We start from the raw sequence: 26,702 nt of genomic DNA, 5'->3' as shown, positions 1-26,702 counted from the left end.
CTTAATTTAATTATTTTTCTCATTTCTTTCTCAATAGTTAATTATATATGCACTCTATCCATAGCTTGCAAAAAATTTATAGTCTCTAGTAGTGTGAGAGAAAGAGAGAGATGGATCAGCTGCTATTGATTTGATCTTCTCTTTAATTTTGTAACTCAAAAAAAAAAAAAAAAAAAAAAAGGTTAGTGGTTTGATTAGGGTTTTAGGGAGGGAGAGCTCGTTGATCTTGAGATACACAACCATGGAGCAAGAGATGGTGGTGGATATAGAGTCTCAAACTAATAGAAGGCCCGACAGTGAAACCCCCGGTATCTTCAAGAAAGCCATTCGACCAGTCACAGTGAAGGTAAATAAATATAGGAGATATGGTTTGGGACAAAAAAATAAATCAAGCATTTTCTTTTTTTATTTGAATAGCTCAAGATTGATGATCAAGATCCTATTTTCTTTTTCTTTTTTCTTCTTGAAAACCCCTAATAGCATTTTCATAAGATTTAATCAAAATTTAAACTAAATTTGCAAATCAAATAATGTGTCATCAATAGAAAATAAGCACATTAATCAACATTTAAGTAATAATTTAATCATAAAAAACCACATCATTTGGTTTGAAAATCTAGGTTAAAATATTTGATGGCCATAACATTATCCTTTTTATAATTAAGCTAATGGGTATTCGAATTTCGATCAAAATCACAGTTTGAAGACGTGGTTTACAAGATCAAAGCCAAAAAGAGCACTAAGTCCGAAGAGAAAGTGATCTTAAACAGCGTCAACGGCCTAGTTAAACCCAGCGAAATCCTAGCCATGCTCGGCCCCTCTGGAAGTGGCAAAACAACCCTCCTAACCGCACTCGGAGGTAGACTTGGCGGCCAGCTTGGTGGTTCCATAACCTACAACAACAAACCCTTCACAAACACAATGAAAAGAAACACTGGCTTTGTAACCCAAGATGATTTTCTCTACCCGCATTTAACCGTGACCGAAACCCTAGTCTTCACGGCACTTCTTCGCTTGCCCAACACGCTATCCAAGCGAGACAAGGTCATGCAAGCCTATGCGGTGATTACACAGCTCGAATTAACCAAATGCAAAAATAGCGCCGTTGGTGATCAGTTCATGAGGGGCATTTCGGGCGGGGAGAGAAGAAGGGTTAGTATAGGGCAAGAATTACTCGTAAATCCTAGCTTGCTCTTCTTGGATGAACCGACGTCGGGGCTCGATTCGACAACAGCGCAGCGAATTGTATCGGCACTATGGGATTTGGCAAGTGGTGGGAGGACGATCGTGATGACTATACATCAGCCTTCAAGTAGGCTGTTCTACATGTTTCATAAGGTGATGCTGTTATCGGAAGGGAACTGTTTGTATTTTGGGAAGACAGGGGAGGTTATGGACTATTTTTCGGGCATTGGGTACGCCCCCGTGATCGCTATGAATCCTGCGGATTTTCTATTGGACCTTGCTAATGGTATGTTTCATATTTGATTGAGTAGCTGTTTAATTCCTTATTTTAGCTGTCATGTAAACTTCCAAATTAAGGTAAATTTCTAGGAAGTCCATTAGGGTTGATCGGAGAGACCCTAATAAAAACCTATATATGTCTTGGAAATGTCTGTAACATTGTCACATTTGTTAGGGGAACAAATTCTGATTATTAAATTCCATGAGAAAATGCAATTATTGTCATCCCCATAAGTTAACCTCGTGTTTGCAACCCTACAAGTGAGCATGCATGCAGGTGCGTTTATAGGTGCACGTGTGTGCAAGTTTACAAACTATATATGTAGGTTTGGGGAGAAAGACTTCTGTGGCACGGATAAACCGTGTAGCCTTTTGGTCAATCATACAATGCGATTTGTAAGTTTTTTTTGCATACGTAGTCTGTATCGTGACATGGAATGTTACATTAATTAGTAGCTAATATACTCTCACCATGAAAGTTTGCTCTTAGATTTTGGCCCACAAGTGTTACAAGTGGATATCTCATGTTTCTGAAATTTTGTGAGAGTAATAAATATTACATTTTCTGCAGGTCTGGCACCTGATGGATCACATGAAAATAAGAGCAAGGTGAAGCGGAGTCTGACCTTGGCCTACAAAAGCAATCTTTTAGATAGATTGAAAACTGAACTTCAAGAAACCAACAACTCCAGTCAATTTCAAGATGGATCTGCAGAAGACAAGAAGCATGGAAAATGGTCCACAACTTGGTGGCAGCAATGCTCTGTGTTGCTGAGGAGAGGAATGAAAGAGAGGAGGCATGAGGCCTTTTCTCGTCTCAAGATTGGTCAGGTGTTGGCTGTGGCTCTTCTTGTTGGCCTACTATGGTGGCAATCTGATATTGCACACTTGGAGGATCAGGTATACTAAAACTTATGTCATCTCATTTTTCTAGGATTTGCAGCATCTAGTTTCATAGGATTTTTAGGTCAAGATTTAGTGTTAATAATGTTCTAGTAAAAGTAGGGAGACCACATAATGCAATAATTATGAACTGTTTGTGCCTCAACGTAACTTCCACTGTTCTAAAAATCCCCGCCTAGGCGCTAGACGGTTGGTCACTGCCCCAATTAATGCCCAGGCGTTTGAAAATTAAGAAAAGGCTCCTAAACCTCTTGAGGGACCTGCCTAGACCGTCTAAGTTGCGACTCACTTAGAAGAAAATAGATAACTTTCATTTGCATTTTATTTTTTTCAATAAATTGTAAGAGACTTGTTAAATACTTAAATAAACACATATTATATGCTTGTTCCCCATATTTTCATTATGTTCCAATACTCCATAATATATGTCATTCTATTTTGTAGTTTTTGATGAAATTACATATATTTTAAGTATAAACAGACACTTATTTACATGAAATATAGTAGATTTATTTAAATCCGCCTAGTGCGTTTAGGCGCCCGCCTAGCCGCCTAGGCACTAAGCCCCAGCCTGCCGCCTAACTAGCGCCTAACGTCTTTTACTTTTCACATATATAATGTGTTTCCGTTACTGTGATTTACTAACATTGTGTTTTTTCCCTTATTTTGATCGATATCCTTCAGAATGGTAAAACAACGTGGTTCCCTTTCTGGGTTTGGGACAATTGTGGAAAATATAGGTTGCATATTAAACCCAAACAAAAATAATACTAAATCTCTACAACTAACTTGTTTTATATACATGTCAATAATTTTGAAATTTGGGTTTATGCATATAGCATGACATAAATTATCACTTAAACCAATAGGCATTATAACCATTTTTAGCAACTTGATAATCTTGTGTTGCTGTGTATGCGTGCAGATTGGGCTTCTCTTCTTTATGACTGGATTTTGGGGTTTCTTCCCACTGTTCCAAGCGCTCTTCACCTTTCCACCGGAGCGCAAGATGCTAGAAAAAGAAAGAGCTTCAGGCACATACAGACTCTCCTCCTATTTCGTGTCAAGGATTGTTGCTGACCTCCCAATGGAACTTGCACTTCCAACCCTATTTGTCACCTTAGCATACTGGATGGCAGGCCTCAAACCGTCGGCCGGAAACTTTTTCCACACCTTGTTCGCTCTGCTCCTCAGTGTTCTAGTAGCTCAAGGCATGGGGCTTGCTATTGGGGCTTTGGTTATGGACCAGAAAAAGGCAACGGTTCTCGCATCAATCATCATGTTGTCATTCAGTCTAGCTGGTGGCTACTATGTTCAACATGTTCCTGTTTTTATTTCTTGGATCAAATATATATCACTAAGCAACTACACCTACAGGCTGTTGCTGAGTTCTCAGTACAAGAAAAGTGATACCTACCCATGTGATGGTAGGGTTTGCTCAGTTGGAGATTTCCCAACTATAAAATCTGCTGGTCTCAATGGACAATCGAGTGCTGTGGTTGCTTTGGTCATTATGCTTGTGGGTTACAGGTTCATCGGTTATTTAGCCCTCATGAGGATTGGTGTTACAAAGAAGAAGTACCCTTAGACTCTGAGTTAATAAGAGGATTAAATATTACAAGCTAGTTAATTTGGTTTGTGGGTAAGACAGAAGAGGTTTACAAATGATTAGAACTTCTAGATTATATATCCAGTTCGATCGTTTGGATAATGTTTTTTTTGGAGAATGTCCTGTTTGGTTTGATTGTATCCTAAATAGGGAGACACATGTGAGATATAAAGTTTCTATAAGAGTATTTAATTAGCAGGGGTAGAGAAAATGTAAAATTTGGTGGGCTGCTCTGACATTACATCTATGAATAAAATTGTGACAACTAGTATTTTCAGAACAGTTAGAAGCTTTGTTGTTTTAAATGCTGAAAATGTTTTTTCCTTCATGATTCAGTTAAATGTCCCTATTCTAGACTCATTACACATACTATAAATCAACGGTTGTTGAAATTTTCGTATCTTCTAGTTAATAATCATTTGTCCATCTAGAGAAGCAAGATACCATCTTTCCTTGCTACTTGCAAGAAAATAATCCCTCATTCAAGTAGGATATCATAACTTCCATCCCTATTGTTTGTGAGTTTGTTTAGGTTCTAAGTTTTGAGGTACCAAAATTTTCTCTACGATACATGGTAGTGATCAGTAATTATGTATTACTTCATTTTAGTTGCACTTTCTAGAGTTTAGGATGCATGGGAAGTGGTTTCTTTGATGCTTAATTTTTGTCCCACAAGTATGTTATCCCACATTGTACATAACATTAAAGAAAACCACATTGGAAAATTTTCAGTAAAGGGAACATATAGCACACTCGAGCGAATGAGAACAAACAAAACTTATGGCTCGACTACAATGTAATCCTTCATTACACTATCCATAAACCATAGAGGGTCGACATGTGAGAAACCGTACTTCTGAAGGCGAAACGAGCACTTTGAAACGCCACTGCATTAGCCCCTCATGAAATATGAGTCACAAGAATGTGGAGTTGTAGAATGCAAAGACAAACTTCGTCCTCATACATCCCTTTTGCAAAGCACTCATTTTCCAGATTACATCTGCATAGCTATAGCTGAATCCACTTCCACGATCAGAGGCAACAATGAAGCATATATTTATTGCCAATTCCAACAATCGAGTAAAGTTCAATAGCTAACACGGAGATCAAACTTGGAACTCTCATTTTTACAAGACCTCTAATAGCTCCAATGTTATCTATAACCACGTCTAAAGCCACCTGTTAACTTCGTAAAGCGAACCCTATAATTTACATCATTTTCTCCGAAAAAAAAAGACCATTCAAATATTTCATAGCCCTTCCGCATATCCAGCCTGAAAACATTTTTTTCTGCCTGATTTACCTTTCCTTTTCAAACAATAAACCGACTTAAAGGTTGCAAGAATATCGAGGACGGGTTAAACTGATTCTGCAAAAATAATCAAGGACGAATTGAACTGATTATGCAAAAATGGTCAAGAACGGGTTGAACTGGTTCTAGTAATAAATGATACACGCTGATTTTGCATATAGTTTCAAAACTGATTCTGCATAGTCCATAATAGGTTGAGCTTATGACACATATTAATTTTGTTGGACTTATGAGGGTTGTATTCTATAAGCCCTAGAGATATAGCTGGTATTTTAAAACATTGTTTTCATATTTTTGGATTGGGCTTTAGTTGTTTTTATGTTTTTATCTCTTATTCACGTATTTAAAAACTAGTAGAGTTCCTTGAAATATAATGAAAGTTTGTCTCTCTATAGAAAGCTCCCTAAAAATAATATCCCCATGTATTTATTAATATATTTTAAGAAATAATTGCTGATATATTTTAAAACATAAAATTTGGTTTAAACATCAATCTATCACCAATTTAAAGACTTTGTTGCGACATGCTAATATGCCTTTTGCCTAATCAAGACTCTATTTGCTTGTATGTGCAACTGATCACAGATCTGTCAATTATTTCAAATGTTCTTTATATGACTAGAGGCAATAAGTTCTACGAGGGCACAACTTTGATTCTTGATGGCAGTCAAGGTTTAGCGTTATAAGTTACATTAGGGTTTCGCTTAAATGTTGTCATGTGCATAGTTTTCTTTTTTTGGGTATTACTTGGCATTAGGGGTGGGTACGGGCCGGGCCGGGTCCAATTTTGAAGGCACCGGATTGGACCAGACCTGAGTGCAAAGGAAACGGGTCGGGCTGAGCCGGGTATAGCAGATTCTAATATTGGAACCGAACCTAACCCGGCCTGGTTGAAACGGGCCGGTTCAGGCCGGGTCCACGGGTCCTTGGAAAAAAAAAAAAAAAAAACAAACGAAAACCTAACATTTGCACAGTTTCATTCCCCAGCAGATTCACAGTTTCAGTGCAGTGCAGATTTTGAACTACTCCCTGGAAGATCTCTGAGTATGAAGTCATTCGATTTGAAATTGATTAAGAAATGCCAGTTCCAGCTCAGAATTCAAAGTAAATAGGCCAACATGTATAGCAAAAATATATCTTTACACGGCTAGAGGAGAAGATAAACTAGAAGTCAACTACTGGTACTCCCATAAACACATAATACGACGGCAACAAGTGAACTAAGATGTTTTAATATACAATAATTCATCAGAAACAGAAATATGCAAACTACTAAAATCAAGAATTTTGTAGCTTTCAAGTAAAGTCTAAGTCAAACAGATCATGACACATAATCAAGAACAAATAATGAGTATACTGACTTCGGATTCTTCCTGTTCTTCTTCTGATTCCTCTTCAGACTCTACTTCTTCCTCCTCTTCGGCTTCTTCCTGACACTATCAAAGAAGTATACCCTTAATACCCAGCAACGCACAAAACTTAAATTCATCCATATGCGAGAGAAAGAGGGAGACATAGTAACAGATGGGGCAGGGTGGATATAATCAACAGAGCCACTAATAGCTCAATCGTACGTTGCAAACAATGATATCAATGACACAAGAAACTTCTCTTTCTTAAAATGGTATTTAAGCAAAATTACTACATGAAACTATCAATACCTGTGTTACTGTATAGCTAATATCCAACCATATTATACTGATTTGCTTCTTTCAAAATACTCTTACATGAATTGTTGGAAAGTAATCTCATAAATGGAAACCAAGCACTTAATAGTTTCCTACATTCATGGCCTGCCCATGTCATTCTTACTTTTAAGTTTAATGTGTGTGTGACCAATAGAACTTATTGACTCAAACTCCTACTCCCAATGGCAGCCTACAATAGGAGCAAATCAATAGAACTTATTGACTCAAACTCCTCTCCCAATGGCAGCCTACAATAGGAGCAAATCAATAGAACTTATTGACTGTTTAGAGCTCGACCCCAAAAGGAGGAAAACTATAACATGCTGGTTCCAGAAATGCAGAAGGGGCTGCACGCTTGTTCCAGAAACGTGCATCAGGGACTGGGGTTAGATGAGGGAGCTTCAACCCCATTTCCACATGCATCGAAAAAGAATACGAGAATCCTAATTTCAAAAGGATAATGCAGAATCTACTCCACCCATCAGGGTATCCTGTGATGTTTAGATTCTGTTTAGTTTTATTGTACTGATGCTTAACTTGGTATTCATATAGTGTTAATACTATCACATATTTACAGAACAATAATCCAGAAATCTGAGGCATCTATGCATTTCCACTTTCATTTAACACTTCCAAATACCAATATTTACAGAACAATTAAACGTCAATAACCGGAATGCTTGCTTAGGGTTTTTACTTAGATACGAATCACTCAGTCCACAAACCAATAATACGAATCAAATAAAAGAGAGACGCGAGATCGAACTGTTTGTTAGGGTTTTTACCTGAGAACGAAGAGGCTGCGACGAGAGAGATTGCGAATTCGAAGAGGAGAGAATCGAGGTTCTCGGGCCTGGGTTCTCTGGGTCCTGGGATGTCGTCGCGGAGGATGGCTGGTGGGTGGTGCCGTTGTGTTGGTTGCGGCGGCGGTGATGGGCTGGGTCCTCTGGGATGTCGTCCGAGTCCAGGGATAGGAAGTGACGGACGGTCGTGGTCCGTGGAGAGGTGGGAGTGAGAGACAAATCAGATTCCGGAAAATGGAAATCTGGACGATTAAAGGTGGGGTTGAAACTAACGGTTCAGATTGAATGATAGGGTTATCATTCAATCTCGACCGTTCATTATAATTAAAAAGATCCAGGGTCCAGTTTTTCTAGGGTTTAGGCCTCGGCCCGCCCGTTTAGTTTCTACAACATTTGGAACCGGTCCGTCCTTGCCCCGAACCTAGATTACCCATTCCGACCCATAGTTCCTGTACCTGTTTGCCCACTCCTATTTGGCATCATAAATGTCTGTAGACGTCTTGATATATGATTAAAACCTATCTAATGAAATATCGTTTCTTGAAAATTAAAATAAAATAAAAAAACTTAATCCTTAAAAGATGATGCCCTTTTTTTATAGAAACGATTCAATGTTGTGATTTACTTATGCACCAGGTCCAAAAATTTTAATTAAAATAAAGATTTACCAATGCAAAAGAAAAATAACCCAAATCCATAATAATTAATACCAAAAAAAAATTAAAATGAAGACGAAGACAGGTATTGCTATGGTCAAGTTGAAAAGTCGCTGTTTTCTATGTATGCCTCACAATATTCACGTTTATAGCAGCCAAATGAAGTGATGCGGATGAGCTAGCTTGCATGTACATATGGCGTTGAAAATCTTCAGGTACAGACGGAGAATGTAGAGTTAAGCAACGATGTAATCATCGATCGATCCCAATTAATCATCAATTTGAAAATTAAGAAAATCGTCAAGTTAAAATGTTTACCAGTACTCCCCTTATTAAGTATTACGGTGTTGAATTAGAGAGTCAAAATGTTGGTGTTAAAGGATGCATATAGCTAGAAAACTGAAAAGATTGGCTAGAAAAGTCTAACATATGTATGAGTTCTTCGTTACCTATATTAGAATAATCACTTAGAATACTTTAACAGTTATTTACTAAAATCCTTCTTTGACGGAGAAGGACGGATCGTTTTACTAATAATATCTTCAGCTCCAAAATGGAGTCATTGGTCTGGATTTGAACTTTGGATGTCAATAAAATCCAAAAGCAATATGAAATTGTATGTCTAATCTGGTTAAGTTTTGAAGTTGACCATTCAAGCGAAGGTGCGAACTAATTGAACAGATTTTTTTTCGTTCTCTCTCTCTCTCTCTCTCTCTCTCTCTCTCTCTCTCTCTCTCTCTCTCTTAATGATGGGATCTAAATTCAAAATTTATTAATTTGAGTGGTCAAGGTAGTTTGTTTGGAACAATAAACCTTTAAAATGATTACATACTATAACCTCTTTTTGTCTAAAGAATTGGATTGGAATGGATAACTTTCTCAATTCAAGGCATATTGAGAAAATGGGGATTAGAGATGGGGATTAGACATGAGAAATTAAACAGGATATAGTAATCATGTATTGGACTGGTTGTCACATCTTACTACGCTTTAATCCTTTTATCTTTAACAAAATATCTACTCGTGTGTATTTGTACATTTTCTATTGGCTAGGACCATTTGGTTTCGTATCTACGAATCAAGTCTATGTATGTGTCATCTCTTGATTAGTAGCCAAAAGAACCAAAAGTCGTAAAGAAAGCCAAAATAACTAAAAGCGGTAAAAAATATACGACTCAGATTTTTATAAATCACATATGCGTGGCATTTAGAATGGGGTGTTCAATAACTTAAAAGGAAAAAAATAACTATTAAGATAATGCTTGATAAAGATTTTCATAAATCACACTTTTCTTAAGCATTTTGCAGTTTGCACGCCTTTTTTATTTATGATCATCGAAGTGATTAAATTAAACGAAAGCAATAAACATAGTTAAACATAAGGCTATCTCCAAGGGAGGGGGGAGGGTGGAAAACAAAAACCCAAAATTTAGGCCAAAAATATCTCCAAAGGATGTATTTTCCACGTGGGCCTTGCATAACAGATGCATTAGACTAGACAAATTGTTTGCGAGTGAACGCACAAAACTCATTCCTTTTACAATCTAGATTATAGAGTCGTTGTCAATGGCCTGCACGAGCTCCTAGTTTTGATCCATTGTGACACGACTAGCTACATCAATTTCCAACGGTTGTGATCCAACAACTCAAATATAGTTTAATCAATTTTAACGTAAGCTTAAATTTAAACCTAACAATCAAATAATAATGTTAATTAAGCCAAATCAGATTCAACACCAAAAATCTTCTGAAACTCTATCAGTACTCCTTCATTTGTTCACTAACTGATATATTTTCTCAAAAATATTTTTTTTTCGGAATTTGATTTTTTTACATCAAAATGTTCGTAAAAATAAAACAAGATAGCTTATACAAAAACTAATTCTAAAATTATTAGCAAAAAAAGAATTTAACAAAATAAAAAAAATTATAAAATTATAAAATTATAAAATTGGGAATGGAAATTATAGGTCGCTTATCGTCTGAGGAAAAAACTAACTTCAAACTTATGAATAGTTAAAAATAGGGGGTTGAATTCTGGGAGTTTAGACGCTGGAGTTAGAAATGGTCTAATTATGTAAAAAACTAAAAATGATGAGTTCATCATTTCAAATGACGAACTATTCCGCTGTAAAAGATTATCATAATTTGATATATGATTATGCTTGAAATTACAATTTTGCAGGTGTGTCAATGTCACAACATTAAGATGGAAATATGTCATAAACAAAAAAGTTTTGGTCAAATCTATCAAAACCAAATTTTGAAACGAACAATTATTAAGCATTGTGAGTCAAAGCGCAAGTTCAAGTCTTTGAAGCAAAACTAAAAAGTAGGTGCCGAATCTTTGTTTCGCATGACAAGTTTTATGCCTTTTTCAACGCCAAAGCCGTCCAAAAGCCACACAAAACCATTCAGCTGCCGCCACCTAGCACTATACAATCCGCACGTGGCAGAAATCAAAGTCCCCAATCTTCAAATCTAACTTAACACCCAATTGCCCCACATTTGCATGTAGCCTTGTAAACTTGCTATTTTATTTTACACAAAAAACATCGACTCCTACTTGTACATGTCAAAACTTGATCCCCGCAGACACCACTTGTGATATATTAATCTTAACCCTCCTCTACGTGCCCCCATTTGACCCACGAAATATATTGTTGTTAGATGGCCACGTTTGCACTAAGTAGAAATTCGAAATATATCAAAAACTTTCGGCAGCCCTTTCCACCTCTCATATCTTGACCGTGCCACATCATCAATTTTAACAAATTCCCAATATAATTCAAATTAAATAAAAGAAAATTAATGAAAAGAGTTTGAAAATTTTAAGTTTTAACTAAGAACAAAATAAAGAATAAAGTGAATAGTATCATAATTAGTTTTTTTAGTATAAAAATATGATTTTTTATTAAACTAAATAATATCGAAAAATTTTCGTTAAAGTTCTTATTAAACAAATCACAGAACAAAAAGTCAAAACCCATGTATTAAAAAATGCCATCATATCATACTTGCAAGCTAGCTCTTAGTGGTTGATGAGTGAAAGAAACCCTAATTCCTCACCTACCACACACGCACACGCACATCCAAAAGAATAATATTAAAAAGAAGGAAACTTTAACAAAAAAATTTTAATACTAATCACTCTAACGAAAAATCATATTTTTACTCTAAAAGATCAATTATGGTACTATTCACTTACAATACATTTTTATCTTTTTCGTTAAAACTCAAAGTTTTCAAAACTCTTTTCAATAGTTTTTCTTAAAATGAAAGCAATAATATGAACAACAAATACAATAATTTAATGGTTTTTTTTTTAACAAGTAAGATATTATCTATTGCGGTGAACGAGTGAGCTAATTCTCTAAATAAGTTAGTAATAAAATGATTCAAATTTATGTTTGGTGAGAAGTGAATCTAAAACTTTTCACTTACAAGTGAAGAGAAATACTACTAGACAATAATATTAAGTGGTAGTACTTTAATGGCTAAAAAATTTAGATTATATAGAAAATTTTATGTCAATTAGAATTCTGAGAAATGTTAACAACACTATAAAAAGTGAGACTCTTCATAAACTATTTTACACAATATTTTGTAATATTTATATGTAAATTAAATTAGAATTTATAAGGAATCTCACGTACAAAGAGTCTCTCTAGCAGGTGTAATTCTCAATAGTTTACTTCTTAGATTTTTAGTAAATATAATAATTTACTAAAATTTAACGGTTAAAGAGGAATAGTATACCAATAAAATTCCCAACGTAACCCAAATTTCTTATGCCACCTCGACACCGTCACACCTCTTTTTTCGTTGTCTTTCCCTATCAACCCGAGATATTTTTTAATATGATCAGAATACGGAATGATACATTATGTGTTATTATACAAATAATAAAATATATGTGTCAAAAAATTAGTAATTTTAAAAATAAAATTTTATATTAATTATATAAAAACACGTAGTATATATTCTGATCATAATAAAAAATTTCTCTCGTCAACCCTCCCATCTTTTGACAAAATACCTGCCTAACTTCGCTCCAATCTGTCCACGTGTCGGCACGTGTCCCATGCTTCCTACGCCGACGTCGTTTAAAGCACGCGTGGAAAACGCCTCACAGACTTTCAAAAGATCTGCGAACCACCGCCTTTCGCGCCAAATTTTTTTTTTATTTCGCCTCCTTCTGACACGCGTCCGATTACGGGATGTGTCACCACATTAATATTCTGAAGGTGCACGCACTGAAACCTCCCGGAACCTTACTCGTTATCGGATAAGGTCGGGCGCAGGATAATGTCGTACTTTAAAAGGGGACGCGTGGCAGTTTTTAAACGGTGAGAAACTCCAGTGGGCCCCAACCATTCTGCAGCACGACAAATGGACCGTACTTATCCCCCTTCCTTGCTCCACTATATATAACCGCCATATCTCGGAGATCGAAAAAAAAAAAGAAAAGAAATAATATTTGAGGATTTGGAAACTTCAGAAATTTCAAATCTCTCTCTCTCTCCCCTCTGTTTCAACTTCTCTCTCTCGAATCTTCCCGGTTCAATTTCGAGCTCGGAAATTTGTCACCGGAATAATGGGTGTGCCGGAAACCGACCCTCTTTCTCAGCTGAGCCTGCCGCCGGGGTTTCGATTCTATCCGACGGACGAGGAGCTTCTGGTTCAGTACCTCTGCCGCAAGGTTGCTGGGTACCAATTCAATCTGCAAATAATTGCTGAAATTGATCTTTACAAGTTTGATCCTTGGGTTTTACCAAGTAAGAACCACAATGCATTTTAAAATTTTTCTGTTTTGTCAGCACCCACTATTGAAATGTTCAACGTTGTGCTAAATTGAACTAAATTCGATGTTGCTTTTACAGGCAAAGCGCTATTTGGGGAAAAAGAATGGTACTTTTTCAGTCCGAGGGACCGGAAATACCCGAATGGGTCGCGACCCAATCGGGTTGCTGGGTCCGGGTACTGGAAGGCAACTGGAACTGATAAGGTTATTACAACTGAAGGTCGAAAAGTAGGGATTAAAAAAGCACTTGTTTTCTATGTGGGAAAAGCCCCAAAAGGCACCAAGACCAACTGGATTATGCACGAGTATCGCCTCATCGAGCCCTCTCGCAAAAATGGCAGCTCCAAGGTAACTATTTAATTTAATTCGTGTTTTGTTGTATTTTTGTTAAATTATTCAAGCGATTGTTTTTTAAAATTTATTTCGATTGATATTCTAATCTAAATTGGATTACAGTTGGATGAATGGGTTTTGTGTCGTATTTACAAGAAGAGCAACGGCTCGGCAGCGGCAGCGGCAGCGGCAGCACAGAAGCCCGTTACGAGCGTTTCGAGCAAAGAGCACAGCAACGGCTCCTCGTCATCGTGCTCTTCTCAGCTCGACGACGTGCTCGAGTGGTTGCCGGATATTGACGACCAGAGCTTCACCCTGCCCCGGATAAACTCGCTCAAGACGCTGCTGCAGCAGCAGGACAGCAAGATTAATTTTCAGAACACCAGTTCCGGGAACTTCGACTGGGCGACTCTCGCCGGGCTCAACTCGGCGCCAGAACTCAATCTCAATAATCAGACTCAGCCAGGCCAAGGACTAATGAATTTGAATTTCAATAACAATGACGTGTCTCCCTTCAACCCCGCCTCTCTGCCACGTGGAATGGCCGCCGGAGAGGTTGGGAAGACGGCGGAGGAGGAGGTGCAGAGTGGACTCAGAACTCAGCGGGTGGATAACTCGAACTTCTTCCAGCAACACTCTCAGAACATTTGTTACCCGGTCCGGCCCAGCGTGTTCGGGCTCTGGCAGTAAAGTCGGAAGTCAGAAGTCGAAAATAAGGCAAAATTAAAAGCAGGAAGGGAACGATGGAGGTGCATTTGGGAAGAAAAATCACGTAGGAGTGCATTTCTGTAAATAATTTGGATTCTTTGGGCTAACATTTTGGGGTTTGGGGTTAGATTATAAAAAAAAAGTCTGGGAGGGGGGTCGCATGAAAAGGGTGAATGGAGATTTGTCCTCTTGTTTTTGCTAGTTTAAGGCCGCAGATTCAACGAACTCAAAACAAAGAATCTTTGTATAACAAATTACGGCAGTTAGAATGTAATATCCAGTTGTCAAATTAAAACGGGTCAAAATTTGCAGCTGCTGCCATTCGTGTGAAATAAGATTGAAAAGTCAAATTCTAACGGTGATTGTTGATTGTCACCAAATCAAATTATAATTGCGTCATCCTATTCTTTTTAACTTTCAACTCGATCCTCGTCCTAAGCGTCTCTTTTGCTTAGTCTATCTTGGAGCAGAAATACCATTTGTAAAACAAGAAATGAACGCAAATATTACAAAATCGTCAAATTATTATGTATGTTAGGATAAATGGTTTTGGAGTATTTTCAAATAAGATATTAAAATATTTAAATTACCTATAACAGTTAGAAAAAAAAAAAAAAAGGGCAGTTTCTAATCGAGAAGTCAAATTTGATTTTTCATGACATCTCTCCTTCTTGCTGTCAAATTTGATGACCATCTTGAATTTTTTTTCAATTGGGTAGCTGAAAGCATTTTAGTTAGCAAACGACTAGTTTTGAACTCTTGAGTTATTTTGAATGTTGAATACTTTTATATTAATGTCAATCTTTGAACGGGCCTACAAATGAGGTGCAAACCAAAACCAACACTGTTTGAATCAAACTGAACCAAAACCAAATGGTTTGGTTCCATAGTACATTTGGAATCATTGTAACATAAGAAATGAACTGGCTACTTTCCATTTAATTTAATCTTGCTTTTACTAATTTAGTCTTAGCTTAATCTATCTTGGAGCAAAAATACCATTTGTAACATAAGAAATGAACGCTAATATTACAAAATCGTCCAATTCTTATGTATGTTAGGATAAGTGGCTTTAGAGCATCTCCAAATGAAATGTTAATATGTCCAAATTAGCAATAACAGTAAAAAAAAAAAACAGCAATGTTTCTAATTGATAAGCCAAATTTGATTTTTCATGACATGAAATGACATCCGAGAAGCCAACCCCGCCCTACCCCCAAAAAAAAAAAAAAAACCAAAAAAGTCATATTCCATATCCTTTGCACTAGCCTTCGCTCAACTTATAGATACAATAGTGACAAAATATGAATATAGTAACAATTGTATATTGATACTCTATCGATAATATATAAACACAACATTGATTTGTAACATTAAGATGTAAATTGATACAATATCAAAGTATATATATTGATAACATTAACAAAAAATTAAAGGTATATTCGTCAAACGGGGCTAGAATAGTACATTTGGAATCATTGTTCAAAGAGTATTTAGGTCTCCAAGTCTGATTAAGTTCATGTTAATGCATTGCGTCGCATGACATTGACATTCGTCACTTCAATGGAGATTTAGGTCTAACTATATGCTGAAGGAATTCTTTTTGTTCGTAACGAATAGCAGTCCAGAGAAATGGATAGCATCAAATTAAAGGATGACTACTGCCCCTTCTTGTTTGTTTGTTTTGGCAACAAATCTACTGCCGTTAGATTAGAATGTTTGCCACCTGTGTGAAAAAACTGGCTACTAACCATTCAATTCTGTGAGTGATGACCCTTATCTCTTATCTTTGAATAAATTACATCCTTTCCAAATCTCAAGTGAGGACAAGATGGATTAGATTGTACCTTAAACAAGACTATGCATAATGCGATTAACACAAGGCTTAAAGGATAATTGTGGATTGAACTTTTTAATGCATTTCCATCACAAACAGTTTAATGTACATAAATTTCAATATTCTGTCTCTGTAGTTTATATAAATTTAATAAAAATATCTAGTTAAAAAGCTTATCGTATAGGATTAAGTACGAGTAACTGTCCAACTTTTAGAGGTCATTCTTAATTGGTCATAACCTTTTGAAACATTTCAAATAACTATCTTACGTTTTGAAAAATGAACACTTGTTAGGTAACCATCATTAAGTGATGATGTTATTACCGTTAACTAATGACGTCGTTAATGTTAAATCATGGTGTGAACTAATACTGAATATAATTTTCACTAATACGTCATCTATAGAGTTTAAATCCCTTAATGGATCCTCTTCACCAAGTTTTAAACACTAACCGTCTCTAGTTAAAAGCAATTGTTGGAGCTCTATAAAGACATGAGAGTGAAATCCCACTCTAATACTTGTTCTAGTTATCATTTAGCATTGATGACATAACAGATGTCCAACTTTTAAAACATTCGGCATTTATTTGAAATTTTTTAAATGATTAAGATCAATTTGGAATTGCTTCTAAAAGTTGGCTAGTTATTCATATGCATTGAGATTTTCTTGTATGCACTAGACGAGACATGCAAGTTACATATTGGCAGTGTCCTAAAATTGGGGAGGGACTAGGCAACCGTCTAGGTGGTCTAGTTGGTCTAGGCGGTTTAGGCAGCACACTAGGCGGTTCTAAGTATATATTTTTTAAATTAAATAATTAGCTAATTAAGTTTTATAATTAACTAATTAATTGCTTATTGAATTAGAATTACGAGGCTTTTGAATTATAATCAAATTTTTAGTATAGATTTTTTAATTGTAATAGGCACTTATTTATATAACATAATAAATTTATTTAAAGGAAAACTAATGAAAATGATTTGAAAACTTTGAGTTTTAACGATAAGGACAAAATAAAGAGTAAAATGAATAGTACTATGATTGACTTTTTAATATAAAAATATAATTTTTCATTAAAATAAACAATACTAAAAGTTTTTCGTTAAATTTCCTTTTATTTAATTCGCTGGATCCTAACTTGTTACCCAGCTAAACCCATTGTCCTTTAAAACATGCATACAGGTGGCTCTTCAATTAAAGCTTCTTGCAGATTACAAAAGGTAACACGTGTACAAACAATAAGAAGGCCAAGTGAACCATCTAATTTGCTCTGGTGTAATTTGCCACGTTGAGACTTGAGGGACCACCCTTTCATTGAATGAGGGAAGCTTAAAGGGCAAGTAGTTCCTCATCAGAAGAAAGAAACTCCTTTTTGCAGTGCGCTTTTTTTACTAAACTCGGATACCAATGATAAAGAATACGCACTGCGAAAAGGAGTTTCTGTCGCATCATTTTTCCCACCTAACCCAAGGGCCAAGCCCCTTAGCCACTACCTATGCTCCAGATCCGTGCCACCCAGCCAGGCAGCCACGCCATCGATCGGTCGACTAGTCGACGCACCCCCTCCTGTTGGATCCTTTGATCCTTCACCCCCGAGATGGATCCCATTCGAATTCAAGTTTAAGGATTTTCACATTGTAACTATTTATCATACATCGTGCGATTATAAATTATTTTGAATTTATTTATTTAAAATTAAACACAAATAGCACTTAACAAAAACTGATCGTACGATGTACGATAACATTCATGATGTGGAGATCCTAAAGAGGATCCTCATCCCTCCACCCCCTCCTCATCAACCCTTCAAACTTTTGACCCGTCACCCTTGCAACCCTTCGAACCTTTTACGCCCACCCCAAATATCTATTGAGCAAGAATTTGCCTATTCAAATATCTATTGAGAGTGGATAAAGTTTGCCTACTCAAATATCTATTGAGCAAGAATTTACTTATATTACCCGTCGAATTAGTTTGCCTACTATTGAACAAAGATGGACTAACTTGTGAAATCATGGGAGATCCGCATGAAAGTGATGATGAATAAAAAGAAAGCAGAGAAACTTCCATTCGTCAAGTTCTAGGGCATGGCTATTGGCTAAATCCTTAATTACTTTGAAGGGTTGGATATCTTCCAAGAACAGCTGTACTTAATTACTTTGGGATCATTCCATCAGATGCTAACCAGATGCCTGCCAATCATATTCCTCTTCCCAAAAAAGGTGTCCACTCTTTAGATATGTGTTAACCATTTGACCGTTGATTCTTTGATTCTTTGCTTGCATGTGTGGTCAATGTGACACCTTGACTTTTCTGCGGACCTTTTTCCTTTAATGCTTTTGATTCAAAGCTATGAGTAGAACAGTTTTAATCGTGCAAGTTTCTACAATGTAGAGGAACTTGGTGGCGTGTTTGTACGTTGCATGGAAAAGATGACTCAACCCTGGTTTGCGAAAGATATTTCAGTGTGTTCAGAATATGAAGCGGTACAATATATATTATTATATAAATAGATGGTCACTTGAAAAAATAAATTTTTTTTCTAATTATATAATAACATGTAGCGTACCACTCTGTTTTGATCAGACTGAAAAATTTCTTCCTAATTTGCTTTCCATGCATACAAATAAACAAAAATTAAATAAGTTTAAAAAATGCATTGTACGCATATGCTTTTGTGTCTTTCTATGTTCGTATGGAATAAGAAGGGTATTGACTCAAGCAGACTCATTTGATCGACCTTAAAGTCCCAAAGCATTTAGAAAAGTTAACCTGTATAAGGTCCTCCCAAAAGAATAGAAGTGTTTCAAATGATTTTATCGGTTGGATCAAGTCATATACATTTTTTGGAAATTTATTTTTTCAAATGATGGTATAATCTACGCTAGATTCATTTAAACTATTGAAGGAGGGTTTAGACTTAGAAGGTAATGAGCTGAAAACATGCATAATTATTAAATCTAGAATACTAACGGGCAGACCGTCCGTAGTGGATTTCAATCTACAACGGGCATCAACTGTAGTAGATGACCTTTTTTCTTCTAGTGTACCATGACAATCCATCACTTAGTTTATTTACATGGTGGATGAGTAGCTCTAAGACGATATAGTTGTTGCCTTAAAAATCAATGTCGACCAAGACATAATTAATCTACGACTAGAGGGCTGGTCTGAGGTATTTTTGTAATTTCAGAAGTTTTTCGAAAGACACTATTGTCTATTATTGCTTATGCTAGAAGTGCTTTTATTATAAATACGTTGAATTTATTATTAAAAATACAAGTACTATTTTAAACGGCGCAATGCTTCATGAAGAAACTCAATTGAAAGTTTAAGGGCCTGTTTGAAATTGCTCATTTAGAAGCACTTCAGTCCATTACCAGTTATAAACACGTTGACGACACTTTCTCCAGATCCACCTTGTTATAATATTTCTAAGCTATTGAAGATACTGAATTTCATGCTTTGATAACAATATTATTTTTGTTGTGGCCTAAATTTAACTGAATGACAGAGAGGGAGTGCGGTGGCACATAGAGAGAAAAGAGAGATGTATGAAAATTATGTGCGTATTCTTTTTCCTTACCTTGTACTTTTATTTATAGTAAACATAACATGCTTATTTGCTCTACAAGTAAGAAAGCCCAAGATCTTCTATATTACATAGGAATCCTAAATACAATCTACCCGGAACTATGCAATCACACTTGTGCTATAATTCTTACTCCGACACTTTTTGTATATTAAGAAAAGAGTATTGCCAGGGTTTCTGTTAAAACTCCACACTCATCTGAGTTCGCCCGCAATTACTTGAAATTATTTCATAACCTAATAAATAGGGCTTGTCATGTGGGCCAAGCCTTGATGCCCTCACCTCATTATCATTTTGGGCCCATATCTGAATTATTATGGATCCGCTTGATTATTTGCATTGTGAGCCCACCGAAACGGTACAAAAGGGCAAGAGTAGCCCACGTCAGCTTGAGGGACATGTACACGCGTGGGCCGCAAGGGAAAAGAGTAGACTAGTATAAGCGAGAATTCCACCATAATTTAATTACAGAAATGAAAAATGTTCTTTGGAAAGAAATAATGGAAGTGGTGGATTGCCTTGGTAGATAGGTCTCTATCTTCGACCGGAAAACCAAGTTATATTCAGTTTTATTGGAGGTTTCTGTCAATTGGACGTATTTTTATCCCTTAAGCCGCTATTCATCCTAGTCATGCATGGACTTTGTCTGTCTTGGTGCTTCCCCTTGCAATTTATGTCTAATTGAGTTCTAATCATATTCAGTGATCTTCCTAGATATGTTCTAAATCATATCTTTGGCACGCTAGATTCAAACAACTTGAAAGCTTGGGTCAAGAAACTTGTTCTGCTAACTTAGACTTTGAAATACTTATGACCATCTTGACTTTCTTCTTGATTAGGGATGGGCAAAATACCCATGGGTTTGGGTAACTGCGGTTACCCGTCCATTTAAAGTTCACGGTTACGGTTATGGGTAACCGTTTAGATGAACAAACGGTTATATGGGTATAACTGTTTATCTGTGAAATTTAAATAGGCGGTTATAGGTATTACCCATGGTTATAACGGGTATCCATCGATTATGGGTATTACGCGCGGTTATAACGGATATCCATTTACCCATTTAATTTAATATACGTAAATTTTTTTAAAAAAAAATTATAGGCCGTTGGATTGATTTACCCATTTAATTTAACATCGAAGTTCTGTGGTTGAATTCGTATCTGATAGTTTTTTTTCCCGTGTCTATATGTTTCTAAGGCTGGAAGAAGTTTGATGCTTTGTGTTGTCTTGTATATTACCCGGCAATGTACTGAAAAAAAATGCTTTCTGCCATATCGAATGATGAATGTCTTTGTCATTTTACTAGTATGGTGGTATCCACATAAACTTCTGTAGAATGGATCGATGGTTGAGTTACAGTATATTCTCGATTTGTCTCAAAATTTCGAAACTATTTCAGGATTCTTGAAATTTGGAATTCGGTCTTGAAATTAAAGACTTGCTTAGAGTAAATTATTATTTCAATTATTGGAATTGTATAAGGACTTAAATGATTAAAATAGGGAAATGTATGGTAAAATGTACCTATAACAATTTTTAATTGTTAGAAAACGAAAATTATGACAAATTTTTCTTTTGTAATTTTCAAGTTGTTAAAAAAAAAAAAACATGTAGACGGGTGAAAAAGGGGGTAAATGGGTAAAAAAAGGACAAACGGGTTCACAAACGGGTAAACGGTTATGGTTAAATGGGTAAACGGTTATGGTTAAATGAGTACATGGTTATGAGTATGGTTAACCGTTTATAAACGGTCATGGTTATGAGTATAACCGTTTATGTAATTACCCAATGGGTAAACGGTTATGCGAATATGAACATAAACAGTTATGGATAAATAACCGCGGTTACTTGCCTGCCATAACCGTTGCCCATCCCTATTCTTGACTCGATCTTAAGTGTTGATCCACTTAATCTTTACACACTCAAGCGCTAAAATGTGTTATTGGTGACGTACTCCACCCTCCACTTGATGTTATAGTTTCAATTAGGAGAACAATCGTTCACACGGACGGCATGATATCATAACTCAAACTCAAAACGTTAATTAGCTGTTTCGTGTAGATAATGACTAGCACGTACTTGTCTACGACACGGCCAGCTGCTATCACGAATAGCAAAGAGGTCATGTTAGTGTTTTTTGATGTTGTAAATGTTAATGTTAAACACGAGTGATTTGATTTTGATACGATTAATTAAACTATTAACTGGTATTACATGAAGAAAGTGATCAATTTTTTTCATTTCTCTGTATATGTTTTATGAACCTTGAAGATACTAATTTAACATTAACCATGTTTATTTCTTTTTCAATTCTCATTTGGTGGCAAGGCCTTAAACGGAATTTGCAAATACTCCCAATTTATATTGATATATGTATATCAGTATTATAACACGTCTTGCCCTAGACAAATATGGATAGATGGGTGAAAAATTAACGAAAATGAACTTTAATTAATCCTCTATTTCGTTATATGAGATGTTTGTATTTATACTTTTTAAGGTTGAGGAACCGGATATATAGATCTTTGATGAAAGTAAAGTACTCAAACCACAAGTAATTCAAAAGTATCACATTCACAAAGAGAGGAACATGCTGACTAAATTTGTATGCAAAGAAGATAACATTTAGGGTCAGTTTGAAAGGTACATCGATGACGTTCAACATAGAGAGACTTTTTACATCTATTTGATCATACTATCTTTGCTCATGAAAGTGGCCTATCATGCCGTCCTCATTAGAAAATTTGGCAAGTGATTGTACTTTGCAACAAATATTTTTAATTTGGCTTAAAAATAACAATTAGGGAAAGCAACCCGGCTAACTCATAATTTGTCTCATACTACGTGTGTGGCTAAGCAAGATCTAGCCACCTAACACAACCTTGATTAGTTTTGTTAAGCTATGCTTCTTGACTTATTATTACCACACACACCCTCCTTGTGTGAAACACACACACACACACACACACACACATTGTTGGAAAAGTGATCAAGTTAGTAATTTGGTTGATTTTTATGTTTGACTATTTCTAGTATTTAATGGCTTAAGGTTTTATAGTAACTAGGATAAATATTATAATTATTTTATTTTTATTTTTTAGGGTTTGCAATTGTTTTCTTGTTTGTTCAGAGTTAGGTTTTTATAAATACATCGCTAATTAGTAGAAGATGGAATCTTGACAAGAGTCGTTTGGTTATGCATTTTTTTGATTTTTTTTTTTTTTTTTTCCAATATGTATATTCTTTCTCTTTTGTTTCTCCTCTTCAGATTGAAAAATTTTATGGAGCAAAAAAGAAAACGCAAAGTAAAATTCCAGTCCACAAGGGTTTGAAAGAATGAACGCATATATGTCTTTTATTCTAAGATCACAGTGCTGGAAGTGCCAGCTATATTTCCAAAAATACTTCTACCGGTTTTTTCTTTAATGCAAACGGTTGTTTAACACTACATTAATCTAAATTATAAAAGTGGATTAGAATTTAGGTGCAAAGCAGATCCGGAGCACACTAAACCCAAATCTGCAAGATACTTGTATCGCTTAGATCATCAGAAATCATCAGGACATCTAATTTCCTGCTGGCTCAAAATTTAAAATAAATTTAGGGCAGCTATAATTTCTGTCGTTGCATGGTGAATGCTTAATTATACTGATAACTCTTGAGAGAACTTGGGGTTTTTGTGAGCTTCCAATATTGTAGGCTATTTCTAGAAATTAAACGTACATATTGTTGATTTTTAACCGGGAGTGACCGGATGGTACGGGGTACCAATCTCCAACACCTGATCGACGAGACAAAATAGTGACTAAACATCCCTTTATTTATCATTACTAATTTAGGTTCATAGAATTATAAATGCAATTATATCTCTGTCTATGACAATTATCTGTTGCGTAAGCATCATTTTGTGGCTATAATCTCGTGCAGAGAAAACCCAGCTGTGTATGTACAAATCGGATAAACATTCATGACCTTTCGTTCTGGTTTGGAGATTCATGATACTTTTGGTCGATATATATAGTTTTAACATCGACCACATGCATGTATATCTTTGACTATAATTTGATGGTTCCAGTTCAATCACAATTACACTATCTAGCTTGCTTGCATTTGCATTTATGTATGTGAGTGTGACAAGCAATTTAAAGATGACAAAGTGCACGTCACAAATCAACCAAGTAAAAAAATCCAACCACATGGTTAAAAATGTTGTAATTCATGAGAATTTATAGAAGGTTTGTGAAAGGTGGTCGAAAGTTGGTCACTACAAGTCACTTAGGCCAGGTAAAGGCTGATGCATGAATGCAGTGCACAGAGGAATCTTGTAGTCAAAGAAAGCTATGAATCCATATCCATTCCATGCTTTCGCATGTGACCAACTTAGAAACGCAAACCCACAAGCTAGCTAGCTAGATAAATCCATCATTTTAATTTCAGTTTGATAATGATGTGTTACAAAAGAAAATGTGATTAAGATCAATTCTTAAGGGCCGATGTTTTTGCATGTTGTGTGGAGCTCTCTCACGCATGCACTTTGCAGAATTTGGTATGCTCCACCCAACTTATGCGATTACGTGTGATATGAATTATAATATGCTAACTAACAGAGTTTAGCCACTTTTGTTTCACATGTGAGAGGTCATGCAATTGTGACTTTGCCCAAGTCTGTTAGAGGGGAAGGAGGAAATTAGGCCTTTAATGTGGAATTATGCGCGATCTTATCATCGTAATAGTATAAACATGTTTGGCACTGGCAACCCTTATCTTCACATTTATAATCTTGTAGAAGGCTTTATATCTTCATCATCATACACCTTCATGTTGAAAGCATCACACTTTAAATATGGAAGCCTTTCATTAGGTCAGTAAATCAGTGTTATCTCTATCTGTTAGAAAGAGGCCAACCCGGTCCTCTATTGCCTCTTATATGATCTTGACTTTTCACATATTACCAATTTATTTTGGACACTTTCAGATGCTAAAATGTGTCATGGTCAAGTTATGTGAAGTTTTAGATTTTCATTAAACTTTAGGTAAACTTTACAAGGCTTTATACACCAAGAGGTCTACAAAATATAGGGGTCCTGTAGTAGCTATACAATACAATTAAATACGAATTACAATTAAATGATAACAGCTTATCCTAACTGCCCTTGTCTACACTCCCCCGCAAACTTGACGTTGGAGAGGAGGCAAGTTTGGAACACAAGGACTGAAAAAACGTCTTCAATAAGCCTTTCGTAAAAAGATCAGCTAGTTGTGAAATGGAAGGAAGAAAGTGAACACGGTGAGTTCCTGAAGCAACACGTTCCTGGACAAAATGATAATCCAAAGCAATGTGTTTCGTGCGAGTATGATAGACCAGATTAGCAGCCATATATGTGGCACTCAAATTGTCACAACGCATCAGTATTGGCTCAAAGACTGGTACACGAAGCTCACGCAAAAGACCCATTATCCAAATAGAATCAGCACATGCAAAGGCAAGAGCCCGATACTCCACTTCGGCACTAGATCGAGAAACTATCTGTTGTTTCTTAGCACACCAAGAAATCAGATTGTCACCAAGAAAAATACAAAAGCCAATGGTGGAACGACGTGTGTCAGGGCACCCTACTCAGTCCGCATCAGAATAAGCAATGAGACAAAATGGTTATAAAGACGAAGTTAAGCGAAGTCCCATACCCAAGCTGCCCTTAAGATAACGCAATATTCGCTTAACCGCCTCCATGTGAATAGTAGTAGGATGGCCCATAAACTAAGAAACGTTTTGTACAACAAAGGAAATATCCAGCCAAGTTAACATAAGATACTGCAAAGAACCCACAAGCTGCCGATAAAGAGATGAATCCGAGAAGGGAGCATCGGTGTGTGCATAAAGTTAAGTCTTGGTTGCTATAGGTGTGGAACAAGGTTTACACTCTAATAAGTCACCACGTTGTAATAACTCCAAAGTATATTTGTTCTGAGACAAGTGAATGCCATTAGATAAATAAGATACCTCTATGCCAAAGAAATAGTGTAGCTTGCCGAGATCCTTTAGTTTAAACTCAGTGCTCAAAGTTTTGATAAAGGATTGAATCAAAGGAAAGGAATTACCCGTCAAAACGATGTCATCCACATATAGAAGAAAAACAAGGATAGTGAAGCCATGATGATATGTAAACATCGAACTATCGGCTCAACTTTGAACAAAGCCTACCTAAATAAGAAAGGTGTTTAGACATTGAAACCAAGCTCACAGAGCTTGTTTAAGACCGTAGATGGCTTTTCGAAGCTTACAAACATAATTGGGATGATTGGGATCAACAAATCCAGGTGGTTGGGTCATATAAACCTTTTCCATAAGTGAACCATGGAGAAATACGTTCTTCACGTCAAGTTGATGTATTGGCCAACCAAAGGACAAGGCAAGGCTGAGCAGGGTTCGAATGATGGTAGGCTTCACAACGGGACTAAAGGTTTCTGTGTAATCAACCCCAGGCTGTTGATAGAAACCTTTGGCGACAAGACGTGCCTTGTAATGCTCTATCGATCCATCAGAATGACGCTTTATTTTGAACACCCATTAACATCTGACAGTGTTAGCATAAGGAACATGAAGAATTAAAGTCCATGTACCTTGTTTGAGCAACGCATTGAACTCATCTAACATAGCCTAGCGCCACTTAGGAGACTGTGAGGCCTGTGTAAAACAAGTGGCCTTCGCATCGGATTCAACAAAGGTAATCATCGCAGAGGGAATAAGATGATGACTAGCAAAGTAGACATTGGTTTTGGGTTTGAAAATTCCAGACTTGGATCGTGTGTGAGGTTATGAGGAAGGAGCATGAGCAACACCACTAGCTGGCAATTGAGATGCATGTGGATGTGATTGGTGCTACTGAGTTGCAGCAGGAATTGAGGTGGGGATAGTTGCAAATGTGTTGACAACAACTAGTTCTAGATTTGGAAGCACGATCATGGGTGTTGCAGGCAGCATGGGTGCC

The 26,702-nt window shown here is 36.3% G+C and overlaps 2 protein-coding genes across 2 annotated transcripts; both read left to right on the top strand.

Annotated features, from left to right (window-relative positions):
* The first annotated feature begins 241 nt into the window (after nt 1-241).
* On the top strand, nt 242-3,955 carry LOC137714535 (ABC transporter G family member 9-like). Its single transcript, XM_068453729.1, has 4 exons — nt 242-346; nt 700-1,471; nt 2,036-2,364; nt 3,293-3,955. Exons 1-4 carry the CDS (start codon nt 242-244, stop codon nt 3,953-3,955), a joined length of 1,869 nt encoding a protein of 622 aa, XP_068309830.1.
* An 8,943-nt stretch (nt 3,956-12,898) lies between these two features.
* Nucleotides 12,899-14,636, top strand: LOC137715312 (NAC domain-containing protein 72-like). Its single transcript, XM_068454596.1, has 3 exons — nt 12,899-13,213; nt 13,319-13,587; nt 13,696-14,636. The coding sequence occupies exons 1-3, from the start codon at nt 13,033-13,035 to the stop codon at nt 14,260-14,262; spliced, it is 1,017 nt and encodes a 338-aa protein (XP_068310697.1). The 5' UTR covers nt 12,899-13,032; the 3' UTR covers nt 14,263-14,636.
* Nucleotides 14,637-26,702: the final 12,066 nt, after the last annotated feature.

This window comes from Pyrus communis, chromosome 14, assembly GCF_963583255.1.
Source record: "Pyrus communis chromosome 14, drPyrComm1.1, whole genome shotgun sequence".
NCBI lineage: Eukaryota > Viridiplantae > Streptophyta > Magnoliopsida > Rosales > Rosaceae > Pyrus > Pyrus communis.
The sequence above is the reverse complement of the archived record's forward strand: the minus strand, read 5'-3'. Positions and strand labels throughout refer to the sequence as shown.